Below are 12,935 nucleotides of genomic sequence, written 5' to 3' on the forward strand. Positions count from 1 at the left end.
CTGAATTAAGTTTTGGTCACTACAATTTAAAAACCTTTTTACTGTTGCCAGATATGGGCTGACTCCTGTGCTGACCACTGCACCATCTTGTATGGATGGGGTAGAGATCCAGAGTTTACTAAACTGAGGGGGTTTTTGTTAATTATACCATTTGTGCAGGGAAGTCAAGCGGGCATGTATAAGGTTGTGACCAAGGTTCTTAGCACCGAGGCGGTAAGGGGACTATCTGACGCTTCTGAAATTTAATTTTATGTAATCTGTGTGGCTATATCGTCTGCATGTATGCCTGTGTACCGTGTGCATGCTTCATGCCTGCCCAGACCGGAAGAGGGGCTTGGATCCCCTGGAACTAGAGTTACAGCCAATTGTGAGCCACTACGTGGGTGCTGGGATTCAAACCAGGTCTTCTGGAAAAGCAGCCAGAGCTCTTAGCCTCGGAGCTTTCTCTCCAGCCCTCATCCTCAAGTTTTTTGCTCTCTGCCTCAGGCGAATAAAAATACATGACACTTCAATGACTAATTTAGCTGTCTCTTGTATGAGCTTTTCCTAAGTCTTCAGGAGGCTTGTTCTTCTGTGTCCTCTTGCTCACATAGTGAGCACTGCGCTCATTCCGATAACTTGCATGGACCGCCAACTACCTGTTAGGGACCAGTAGATGTGTGTGTATTTTCACTTATCCACTCTTTAACCTCTCAAAGAGATGGTGTCGGCTGTCTTATTTCTGAAGAAGCAGCCTCAGGTTAAGTGCCTGAAGGGTATTATAAAATAAACTATGCATTTAGTAGCGATTACAGCTGGGATTACAACTCTGAACTCCAGCAGTCTGTAACAGGCTGACCATGAACCTGAAACTCTGACTCAGCCTCAAGGGCTGAGCGGGTAAGCAGTTTAAGGTTTTTGAAGTACAGTGGCAAATTACTCTTCTGGGAAGGTAGACTCGTTTGAGCCATCAACAGTCTGTAGACTACGTTGGCACTTGCCTATAATCCCGATGCTTAGGTAGAGGCAGGAGGTTTGGAGTTCATGGTCATCCTTAGCTACATCGCAAGTTCAAAGCCAGATGGGTTACTTGGGACCCTACCTTAAAAACAAACAAACAAACAAACAAACAGGAGTCTGGGGAAATGGCTCAGCAGTTAAGAGCACTCCGTGCTTTCCCAGGGGACCCCAGTTACTTTCCCAGCACCCACATTGGGCAGCTCAATGCTGCCTGTAACTTCATCTCCAAGGTCTCCAGCACCCTCTTCTGGCCTCCTCTGGCACCTTCATTCCTGTGCACAAACCTACGTACATATATATATACATAGTAAAAAATGAAAATAAAACTTTAAAAAAGAAAAACGCCCGTTTCGTCTCCTTTCTCTGCCGTCTTGAGCACACGTATCGATCAGCAATGGTGTGGCACGGAGAGTGAAGAGAAAAGCCATTACCAAGGACAGGAAGCATGATAACTGCAGGGATTAGGAGTGTGTGCAGCTATCGAGTAACGTTTAGCAAGTGACAGCCCAGATCCTATAGTTGCAGCCAGGCTGTGATAACTATCCAGAAGGTGGGTAATAGTAAATCTGTATGCTTGATCTTTTGCAAAATCGTCTTTGATGGCCTGCAGGCAGAGGCAGGCATTCCTGGGACTTGCTGTCTTCTAGCCTAGCCAAGAAAACATGAACCCCAGCTTCCTGGAGAGACCCTGCTTCAAAGGTATAGACAGCGATGGTGGTGGACACTAATGTCTAACTCCAGGGACCAAGATTTTCATATAACTGCGTTGGCTTGTAGAACAGCATTATCCACCCAGGTAGAATAGCTTCTTAAACAGGTATGTCAGAGTACACAAAAGCGGGATAGTGACATGAACCCCCCAGCGAGTCCCATCAGCAACTGCCAGTGTGCACCGTTGCTAGTACATGCTTGTAGAACAGCATTATCCACCCAGGTAGAATAGCTTCTTAAACAGGTATGTCAGAGTACACAAAAGCGGGATAGTGACATGAACCCCCCAGCGAGTCCCATCAGCAACTGCCAATGTGCACCGTTGCTAGTACATGGCAAATCTTATTCCGTCTAGTCCAGTAGATCTCAGCCTGTGGGTTGTGACACTTTTGGGGTCACATTTCAGATATCCTGCATATCAGATATTTATATTATATTTCATAACAGTAGCACAATTACAGTTATGAAGTAGTAACAAAAATAATTGTCTGGTTAGGGGTCACCCTGACATGAGGAACTGTGTTAAGGGGTTGGAGCATGAGGAAGGCTGCTAACCATTGGGCAATTCCCTTTCATACGCCGCTGCCTGCACCGGATGATTTTAAAGAAAATCTTAGGCAGCATATAATTTCAGTTTCTTCAGTAAATATTTTATGTATATAATTGTAAAAAGGCTTTTTTTTTCATCTTTGGCAGATACTTTGACCATTAGATCATGGCGACCATAGAAGAAATTGCACATCAAATTATCGACCAACAGATGGGTGAGGTATGTGTAGTTTACAGTTTATCTGCTGACCTACCAAGCCTCTATTCTTTATGCTAAATGTCCATATTAGGTTACAGAAGTACCGGGATGAAAGATAGCTCAGCTTTCAGATAGCTTTCCTCTGCAGTTGGAAGCAGTTAAATAATTGCAATAGAAATACGTTAAGTACTGTGACTTTAGTGACATCTACAAAAAAAGTTTATAACAATAAATAAACAAAAAGCTAATAAAGCCTTAGGAGTAGGAGGGGCTCTGATCAGAGAATGCTGCTTGGTGGTTAGGAAAACTGAGATCAGTCAGAAATTACTACATCCTATTTTTTAGCAAAAATTAACCATGGCATGGCATGCTTTTGGAGTTTTATCCAAAATTTTTGACATCATTACTCATGTATACAGTGTTAATCTTGACTCTTCTTTTGGGGGCAGAGGGTTGGTTTTGTTTTGTTTGTTTGTTTGTTTGTTCGTTTTGAGACAGGGTTTCTCTGTGTATCCCTGGCTGTCCTGGAACTCACTCTATAGAATTTTGAACTCACAGAGATCTGCCTCCCTTTGTCCTCAGAGTGCCGGGATAAAAGATGTGCACCACCACCGCCTGGCTGGCATGGTGATTTTTTAAAGTGATTTAAAACACTGGGCACGTCAGGCCTCAGAACTATAGGGCAACACTATCTTGTCTTAGCGACCTTCTCTGGCCTCCATTCACTGTAGGAAAGAGAGGTAGGCTGCTATAAAATAGTGCTGAATAAAAGCCCGTCTCGGGGACGAGGGAGCTGGCTTATCTGTATAGAGGTGCTTGCCACTAAGTCTGAGTTTGGTCCCCAGAAAAACAAAGAAAGAAAGGTGGGGGAGGGAAAGAAGGAAAGAGAAAGAAAGGAAAGAAGGATGGATGAACGAACTCTCAAAGGTGTCCTCCCACTCCACACGTATGCTATGGAGTGTATGCATGCACACACACGTAAATGTAAAAAACTTAAAAATATAAAAATAAGTATGAGGCGCAATGCAGATCAGTGGTTGGCACACAGTCTGATAATAACCACGGATGGCTCCTTATGGCAAGAGCTGTCCTTAGTAATGACTGGGATCAGACCTTTGAGCTGGCTCAGCAAGCAGAGACACTTCACTCGCTAAGCAAACCTGACGACATGAGTTTAAACCCTGGAACCCACAGAAAGGTGAAAGGAAAGAAACAACTCCAGAGACTTGTCCTGGGACTTGCATATACATGTAGTCTCTCATACACACACACACACACACACGATATTAATAGTATTAATAGCTAAGATAGTTTTAGCTACCTCGTGTAAGTGAATCTTATGTTAATAGTAACGCTGATAGTGAAATAAAAATCAATTAAAGCTTCCTCAGGATATTAGTACCTATAAACAACAATTATTGATTTGCCAGGCTACTGGCACACGGCTATAATCTCAGAACTCAGAAGGCAGGAGCAAGAGGATCTCATAAGACAAAGTATCTGTCTCTTCAGAGCTCTGCCTGCTCCGCTCTGTCCTCCATTTGTATATAACAAGAACTCCTGATTCCACGCCACAGCTAACTTTCGCAAAGCTACACGTCATGTTTTGGTGTGGTACCAATGGGCAATCTCCACAGCTTGAAATGCTATTAAATTATTCCCTACTTTTCCATACTATCTATGTGAGACTGGGTTGTTTGTTTGTTTGTTTATTTTAAGTCTGAACCAAAACCTGCATATCCTAATAGGTTAAATGAAGAGACAGATATGAACTTACAACTTCATTAAGCCAGGCATTGAAAGAGTTCACAGAAATATAAATTACCACGACTCTTACTAGTACATATTTAGTGGAGAAATAAACTTAGTTTTCATAAGTTATTTCCCATCAGTATATGCATTGTTTTTAAATGGATAAAGGGTTTTTAATTATCTTGGAAATTTCATTATACCTCTCCGAAGCCTAGTTTCTTTGTTTCATTTTTCCAGGACCGTCAGGTTAGAGCTAGAATATGGCCCCAGGCCTCGGGAACTTCCTTGAGCAGTTGTACAGGATATCCTGTGATATGTCACAGCAGCCCACTGGTTTACAGATAGGCAGTCATGAATGTAAATGAAAGGCTCCCAGGCCTGGGCCTGGGCAGGGGTTGGGGGCACTTTGCCAGAGCACACATTTGTGGGACTAGATAAAGCAAGAGGTGTCCCCTGTCACCAGGGACTCTTCCAAAGCATCGTACAGCTTCGCCCTGTAGTCATTCTAGCCCAGGAGAAACTTGGTAAGGTTCGACTTGAGAATGGCATTTCTTGGCTTGTCCCTCCCTTTGAACTGGACCACCTCTGCGACAGATAGGCATGTGTCCTTCCCATTGTCATTGATCGTGATGTGTATGTCGGTGAGGGGGAACGGTTTCCCCAGTGCAGGTGTTACAGCTCTGAAGGAAAAAGGACCCTGGCAGCTGGGAGCCAAGGATAACCACAAAGTCACACCACACAGCAAACCTCACACAGGAGATGTACTGGGAGGGGGAACCGTCAGCCCCAGGGAGCTGAGCAGGAGGCAGGTTTATATAGGGTTTCTGGGGAGCAGAGCTCTCCAGGGCGGTCTGATCTTGGGGAAAGCTCAGGGATTGGTGGGATTTTATGCTTTGGGGCTGGTGTTATCCCACCCCACCCCCCAACCCCTTGGCCCTGATCTCTGGCTTGGGGTCAAGTCAGGGTCAGAATGTTCTTTTCCTTGGCACTTTTGCCCTCCATTGTCAAATTTGACATGGTAGCTGGCTCCTGACATTTTGAGAGAATTGTTTACCTAATTACAGTTCTTCTCCATCGAAGACCAAGTTTATTGTCTTTCTTTTTCAATTATTCTCTTATACTGTATTAAATAAATACCCTTTTATGGGTCTAATGTTTTAACCCAGTGGCAGTTAGATCATGCATATACCTAATTCTCTTTTCTAAAAACTGACTGAATATTGGACTTTTAATTACAATGGGTATTGTTGAAAGAAACAATCTGAGCTATGCTGGCTAGTTTTTGTCTACTTGAATGAAGATAGAGTCATTTTGGAAGAGGGAACCTTATTTGAAAAAAAATTGCCTTGGCCCATGGATAAGCCTGTGGTTTCCTTTCTTTCTTTCTTTCTTTTTTTTTTTTTTTTTTTTTTTTGGTTTTTGTTGAGACAGGGTTTCTCTGTGTTTCCCTGGCTGTCCTGGAACTCACTCTGTAAACCAGGCTGGCCTCGAACTCAGAAATCGGCCTGCCTCTGGCTCCCAAGTGCTTGCACTAAAGGCGTGCGTCACCATGCCCGGCAGCCTGTGGTTTCTTGATTGATGATTAATATGGGAGGGTCCAGCCCACCGTGGGCAGAAGGTTCCACCCTAGGCTGTGGTCCTGGGTGCTGGAAGATGGCAGGCAGGCTGAGCAAGCCATGAGGAACAAGCCAGTAAGCATGGGTCTCTGCTTCGGTGCCTGCCTCCAGGTTCCTGCCCTGCTTAAGTTTCTGCACTGTCTTCCTTCCACGATGGACTGTGAAGTAAACCCTTTCCTCTCTAAGTTGCTTTGATAGTGATGTTTTATCACAACAATTGAAACCCTAACGAAGTAAGACCCACGGTAACATTTGTTACAAATGAACTGGTGATTCAAAGACAAGTCCTGTAGGAAGCTGGAAGTTACTGAAGTTAGAGCCTGGGGATGGTAGAGATAGCTATGAAAAAATATAATCGAGTACATGAAAAACAAAGCAAAGCTACCCAGACGTGGTAGAAAGAAGTATTTACCTAATCCAACAGTAGCAAGAACGAGAAGTAGTTACCTAATCCATTTTACTGTTCAACAAAGAAAGTTCAAATGATAGCAGCACTAATCAATACAAAAACGTCATTGGCCACCATTCAGAACTTACTTGGAAAGTTTGCACACAAAATAGTTTCAGAAAAGTAGAAGAAATATTGAAACAAGTTTGAAGTTGGGTCAAATATTAAATCAGCTTACTAAGGCTTATTTTAGGAAATGCTTGATTTGTAATAAAAGTTGTCAGTGTTGAGGGGTTCTCTCCTTCATGAATTCACTCTGGCATAGACTGTCCTGTCAGCAGAGGCCGCTCTTATCCTTACCACTCAGCCCAGTGTTCCGTGGCCACCCTTGACTAACCTCCCAACCACCAGCTCATCCCAGTGGTGTACCTCTGTACGCTACTTATGGGTTCTTATCTCTACCTCTCTTCCAACCCTCATTCCGTCCTAATCCCTCCAGCCCCACAACACTAGGTAGGAGAGAGAGAAGGTTAGAGGGAAAGGGGGCATAGACCTCTACAGGCTCTATGGGGTGTCATGTTTCTTAGGGCCAGTCCAACCTTTGTCTTCAGGGTAACTCCAACTTCTTCTTGTCAAACAATAGCAACCAGGAGCCACAGAGGGGAGGAGGAGCAGCAGAGGGGAGGAGGAGCAGCAGAGGGGAGGAGGAGCAGCAGAGGGGAGGAGGAGCAGCAGAGGGGAGGAGGAGCAGCAGAGGGGAGGAGGAGGAGCAGCAGAGGGGAGGAGGAGCAGCAGCAGAGGGGAGGAGGAGCAACAGAGGGGAGGAGAAGCAGAGGGGAAGAAGAGCAGCAGCTTGCCTGCCTACCTGCCGCTGGTTCCCCCTAAAATTATCTTCATCGCTACTTTGTAACTGTAATTTTGTTTTTGTGAATTGTGATGTAAGTCTCTGTGATAGGGTCTCTAGCATTCCCCAAAGCGCTCGGGACCCACAGGTTGAGAACCAACAGTCTAAGTGAGAAGTAGTGAAAGAAGGAAGAAATCAAAATAGTGACGTCAACTAACCTTGCCATTGTAACCTTTGTAAATTTCACACATGCTCGCTTCTAGCAGAATTTCATTAGAAGTAGTGTTGCCATTTAAAAGGTATATAACTGGTTTCTCTAGCTTTGTTTTGAGGTTAAAACTGATTCATTAAAGAACACAAAAGTCAGACATGGTAGTCCATCCCTGTTCTCCAGTACTCAGGAGGCTGAGACAGCAGGTCATGGGTTCAAGGCCAGCAAACAAACCTGATTGAGTTGAACCAATCAGTTGTGCCATGATTGTGTTAGATTGTTACAGAGCAGCAGACTGGACAGAAAATCCAGATCGTGACAGCACTTGACCACAGCACACAGGGCAAGCAGTTCATTCTGGCAAACCACGAGGGATCCACGCCAGGGAAAGTCTTCCTCACAACTCCAGACGCCGCAGGTGTCAACCAGTTGTTTTTTACCAGTCCTGATCTGTCCGCACCGCACCTCCAGGTAAGTGAGGAAAGACGTCTCTTCTCTTATACGGGTAGACAAAGATGGATAGAAAAGTCAATCTGGAAGAAGAAACTCGAGCTCTTTGCCAGCATCCTAACAACTATACCTAGTGGTGAGCTCTTGGTGTGATTTAATAGGCTTAGTAGCTCACCCAAGAGCACTTTACCCTTCTCACTAGTGGCCAGTTATATGGTGTTTTTATGTAGCAGTCATAATTGCATTATTATAATTACTCCCATTGATAGAGTTTATGTATAACTCTTTTTCTTTTTTAAAAAAGAATCCACAACTATCTTTTCTTTGAAAATCCACAACAATTTTTTTTTTTTTTAATTCACAACTATGCTGTCACTTTGGGGTATGGAGGCAGCTGGGCTCATCCTTCTGGCACACAGTCTTCCTGTAGCCCAGGCTGTTTTGAACTCACAGACCCTTGCCCCCTAGCCTCCCACGTGCTGGCATGACACCTGCGAATCACTGCATCCAGCTTTATTATATTTTTTTGCAGTGCCATTCAGTGATAGTTTGGAAGGGTTCCGAACTGTGAAAGACAAATGTCATGAAAGGTCTTAGAACTTTTAGAATAATTACACATGTTTTATATGAATAACATCAGTGTGTATGAGTGGCTTACATTTCAAAACACTCATGTATTTGTGTGTTGAGAGCTTTTTAAAAAAGATTTATTTCATATGTATGTATCTACCCGAGGACATGTGTATGCGTAACATGTGTGCAGGCCAGAAGAAGGCATCAATGCCTGAACTAGTCTTACCCATCAGTTGTGAATTCCCGTTGTGGGTGCTGGGAACTGAACCCGCTCTGCAAGAGCAGCAAGTGCTCTTAACCATGGGGTCGCCACCAGTTGGGGTTTGGTATGCTGGTTTTGAGAGAGTCTCACTATGTAGCCCTGGCTGGACTGGAATTAACTAAGTAGACCAGGCTGGCCTTGAATTCACAAAGATCCACCTGGCTTCCCCACCCCACCCCACAGAATGAGGATCAAAGGTATGTGTCACCCAGGCCACTCATTGTTTCTTAGTGGAACTGTGATTGCTGTGGAAGAAGTGAAAAGAAACTCATGGTTTTCACCTCATATAACACTGAAGTTTTTGCCTATGTGTGAAAGAAAGCTAACATAACTGGTATATCCATATAAATAGGGTTCTTAGTTTTAAGAATAATTCACATCACAGTTAGAAGTAACTCCAACTCCATATTTTTGGACAACATGAAGCTGTTGTAATTAATCACATTTTCTTCTTTTAAAAGCTCTTAACAGAAAATTCTCCTGACCAGGGACCAAATAAGGTTTTTGATCTTTGTGTTGTGTGTGGAGACAAAGCATCAGGTATGATTACAAATAATCCTGTGTATGTTAAACTGTAAAAGTAACTGATCCTGAACTGTGGTTCCTCCAAAATTAAAAAATAAACGGAAGAATATGTTGTTTTTATGCTTCATAATTGTGGCCTATAAAACTTTACTTTTCTCTGGTTTTTAGTTGTTTTGTTTTATTTTTATTTCAGTGTCAGTTAATTTGATTCCTAATGGTATAAAATATTTGTTTTGGTTTCACTGTCTAGAGGTAAACACATAGAAAACTTTTAAATGTAAAAATTAAATTTGCCAAAGGAATCATTGAAAAATAAATTGTGGTCTTTAATAATACAGTATGGTGTTAATATATTGTTAACACACTTCCCAAAACCCTGCTTCAAGAATTCAGAGGACAGTGAGTTGCAGAAGTAGAAGATTTTTTGGTAAGCCTTTATTAGCAGTTCCACACAACAGATTTAGAATGGACCAGGCCCAACCCTGACTAGTTTCTGCGATCAGATAGGGTCTGCTGGAGACATACTGGGTGGGCTGTTCTCATAGTTGGTTATAAGTGCTCAGTGATAAGCCATTTAAGTTTGACTATCGCTTACTTCCTGTCAGAGATACACACTTAGCCTCTGATCATATATATGCACAGGTTTCAGTGGGACAAAGTTTAAGGGCCCAGTTTGGTTTTGTTAAATTTTTTTGAAATTTCATTACAAAACCTCCATTAATTTGTTAATATTGTGTGTGCTCGTGTGTGTATTCTCATGCATGTGTGTATGCATGGGTGTGTGTGCCCAGTACCTGTGCAGGCTTGAAGAGATTGTCAGTTCTCTGGAACTAGAGCTACCAAAGGATGGTGGGTGTGGGGACTCGATCCTGGACGCTCTGTAAGAGTGGCAACTGCTCTCACCCGCTGATCCATCTCGCTAGCCACAGACTTCAGTTGCTTGCTCAAAAGTTTTGAAAGTGGAACTCACAAAGAAAGATGATTGTATTTCCATGACTAGGCAGCACTTTTAACTTTTCTAGACCATATAACTTTAATATTAAAATATCTGTTATAGCCAAGGATGCAGATAGGGGGTAGAATGCTTGCCTAACAAGTCTAAGGCGCTGGATTTGGTCCTCAGCAGGAGGAAAAGAAAAGACAACAAAAAAACCCAAACAAACAAAAACCCACACACTGTTACACAATGTATGGCAAAACTATAATTGTAAGTTTTCCCAGAATAAAAAATGTTAACGTGAATAATAGAATTTTTGATAATGATTTTATTGTCTTTCCTAAGTTCTCTAATTTTTTTTTTAATTTAATGGCTAACTTTATTCAATGCTTCCTAAATCACCAGCACAGGATGTAAAATTTTATGTGTTTTCATTTTTATGTGCTCTAACATTTTTAATGTTACATTATAAAATTTAAAACTCCATATCATTATTAAACTTACCACCGGGTATGGTTGTTTTGATTTTCTACTTAAATAAACCCTAAAAAAAAAAAAAATTGTCAGAATCTCAAAATCACAATTTCGTTTTATATATTGTTGTTTTAACAGAAAAGATGAATTTATTTTGCTTCTGACCTATAGCATGTTTTTAAACATTTCATCTCTAGGACGTCATTATGGAGCAATAACTTGTGAAGGCTGCAAAGGATTCTTTAAAAGAAGCATCCGAAAAAACCTAGTCTATTCCTGTCGAGGATCCAAAGACTGCGTTATTAATAAGCACCACCGAAACCGCTGCCAGTACTGCAGGCTGCAGAGGTGCATTGCCTTCGGGATGAAGCAGGACTGTACGTACTTGACCTAAAGGAGGGGTGGTTTTTAACACTCCAGCGAATGGAAAGTGCATACAAGTCAGCACGTTTAAGCAGCTCAAGTATACATGGCGCAGTAGTTACTTTTCTGTCCCTGTGATAAAACGTCATGACAAAAAGAACTGAAAAAAGAATAAGGTTATCTGGGTTTATGGTTCCAGAGGGCAGGAAGGCATAGTGGACTAGCAGGACCATGAGGCAAGCTGATGACATTTTAGCCCCAAAGAGAAAGTGGAGTGAATATATAAACCGTCAAAGTTCACTCACAAGGACAGACTTTCTCCAGCAGAGCTCTTCTTGTTCAAACCATGGCATGGGCCTTTTAAGCCATAGCTGTCCAACTAACAATAGAATGACTATATATATATATATATATATATATATATATATATACACACACACACACATACATACATATATGTTACTTAACAAACAAATATTTTTGATAACACAATAACCTGTGACAAACACATCAGTTGACACTTAGCACTCAAATGATTTTTGTAAGTTATCTTGGAATTTTAAAAACATAATGTGCATAATAGAATTCTTAGTGATTTTGTTGCCTTTCCTAAATTATCAGTAGCATTGTTAGTGTTACATTGTAAAACTTAGAACTGTGATCATTAAAGCAGCTAGACAGCAGTGTGCTTTGTGACAGATGCCCAAAATGTGGTCCTGGTAACATCAGCCAATACTGATCTGTCCATGGGCTAATGTGTCCTCACAATCTCAGCACAGTTCTGTGCGCCTGGTTGCACTACACTGTCACCACCTTAACAGAGAAAGGTTGGGAACTCGCAAAGCACACAACTCAGAGGTGCCTGAAATTTTCTGACGGTTTGCTCTCCCCTCTGCCCCCAAAGAAAATAGGTTTAGCAAACGTTTTGCCTCCTCTTTAGGTATTACAAGATTCTTACAGATATCGCATATTGTATAGAGGAACTTATGTATAAGACAGATTTATTTTCTAACTAGAAAGGCAGCACTTAGGCCTTTTCTATCAGTATTATCTTCAATTGGTCAACTTTCTTTTTCTTTAGCTCTATATATACAAGGGGCATGTCACTTCAGTTCTTCCTTCTTGATAGTGAGGGTTTTTTTGTTTTGTTTTGTTTTGTTTTTCTCAAGACAGGGTTTCTCTGTATAGCCCTGGCTGTCTTGGAACTCACTTTGTAGACCAGGCTGGCCTCGAACTCAGAAATCTGCCTGCCTCTGCCTCCGAGTGCTGGGATTAAAGGCTTGCGCCACCACGCCCGGCTGATAGTGAGGGTTTTTAAGAGTTCTATTTTTTTTCCATTGGAGTGCCAAAATAGAGAGAGGTGGGAATAACAGGTAAATTGACCAGTTTTACCAATAGGGATTTAAATATGCTTGGCCCAGGGAGTGGCGCTGTTTGGAAGTGTGGCCTTGTTGAATATGTGTGTGCCCTTGTTGGAGTAGGTGTGTCACTGTGGATATGGGCTTTAAGACCCTTGTCCTGGCTCCCTGGAAGCCAGCATTCTGCTAGCTGCCTTCAGAACAAGAGGTGGAATTCTCAGCTCCTCCTGTACCAAGTCTGCCTAGACACTGCCATTCTCCCACCTTGATGATAAAGGACTAAACCTCTGACCCAGTAAGCCAGCCCCAGTTAAATGTTGTCCTTTATAAGCGTTGCCTTGGTCGTGGTGTCTGGTCACAGCAGTCAGAATGCTAATACAGAGAGCAATGTTGTTGAACTTGCATAGATTTTGTGAAGATTGATGGCTGCCTTTGGAATTCAACTGGAAGCAGTGTCTCTGTCATTAGCCATGTTGGAAACAAGCAGCTTAAATTTACAGATTTCCATGGAGTCTGTATTGTAATTATTTAACATGTTTTTGTAGCTGTTCAGTGTGAAAGAAAACCCATTGAAGTTTCCCGAGAAAAGTCTTCCAACTGTGCAGCTTCAACAGAAAAAATCTACATCCGCAAAGACCTCCGAAGCCCTCTAGCCGCAACGCCAACCTTTGTAACAGACAGCGAGACTGCCAGGTGCCCTGCAGCTGACATTAGTGCATCATTT

At 42.4% G+C, this 12,935-nt stretch overlaps 1 protein-coding gene across 1 annotated transcript in view; it reads left to right on the plus strand.

Annotated features, from left to right (window-relative positions):
- Nr2c1 (nuclear receptor subfamily 2 group C member 1) overlaps positions 1–12,935 on the plus strand; it is a 49,565-nt gene that overhangs the window by 6,759 nt on the left and 29,871 nt on the right. The window contains exons 2-6 of the mRNA XM_021173931.2: positions 2,407–2,479; positions 7,546–7,740; positions 9,016–9,094; positions 10,688–10,867; positions 12,757–12,904. Of these exons, the coding sequence (XP_021029590.1) occupies positions 2,426–2,479; positions 7,546–7,740; positions 9,016–9,094; positions 10,688–10,867; positions 12,757–12,904 (656 nt within the window). The 5' untranslated portion in view covers positions 2,407–2,425. The remainder of the gene's footprint in view (positions 1–2,406; positions 2,480–7,545; positions 7,741–9,015; positions 9,095–10,687; positions 10,868–12,756; positions 12,905–12,935) is intronic.

The sequence above is a fragment of the Mus caroli genome, unplaced genomic scaffold (genome assembly GCF_978045245.1).
Source record: "Mus caroli unplaced genomic scaffold, Mus_caroli_1 scaffold_9, whole genome shotgun sequence".
NCBI lineage: Eukaryota > Metazoa > Chordata > Mammalia > Rodentia > Muridae > Mus > Mus caroli.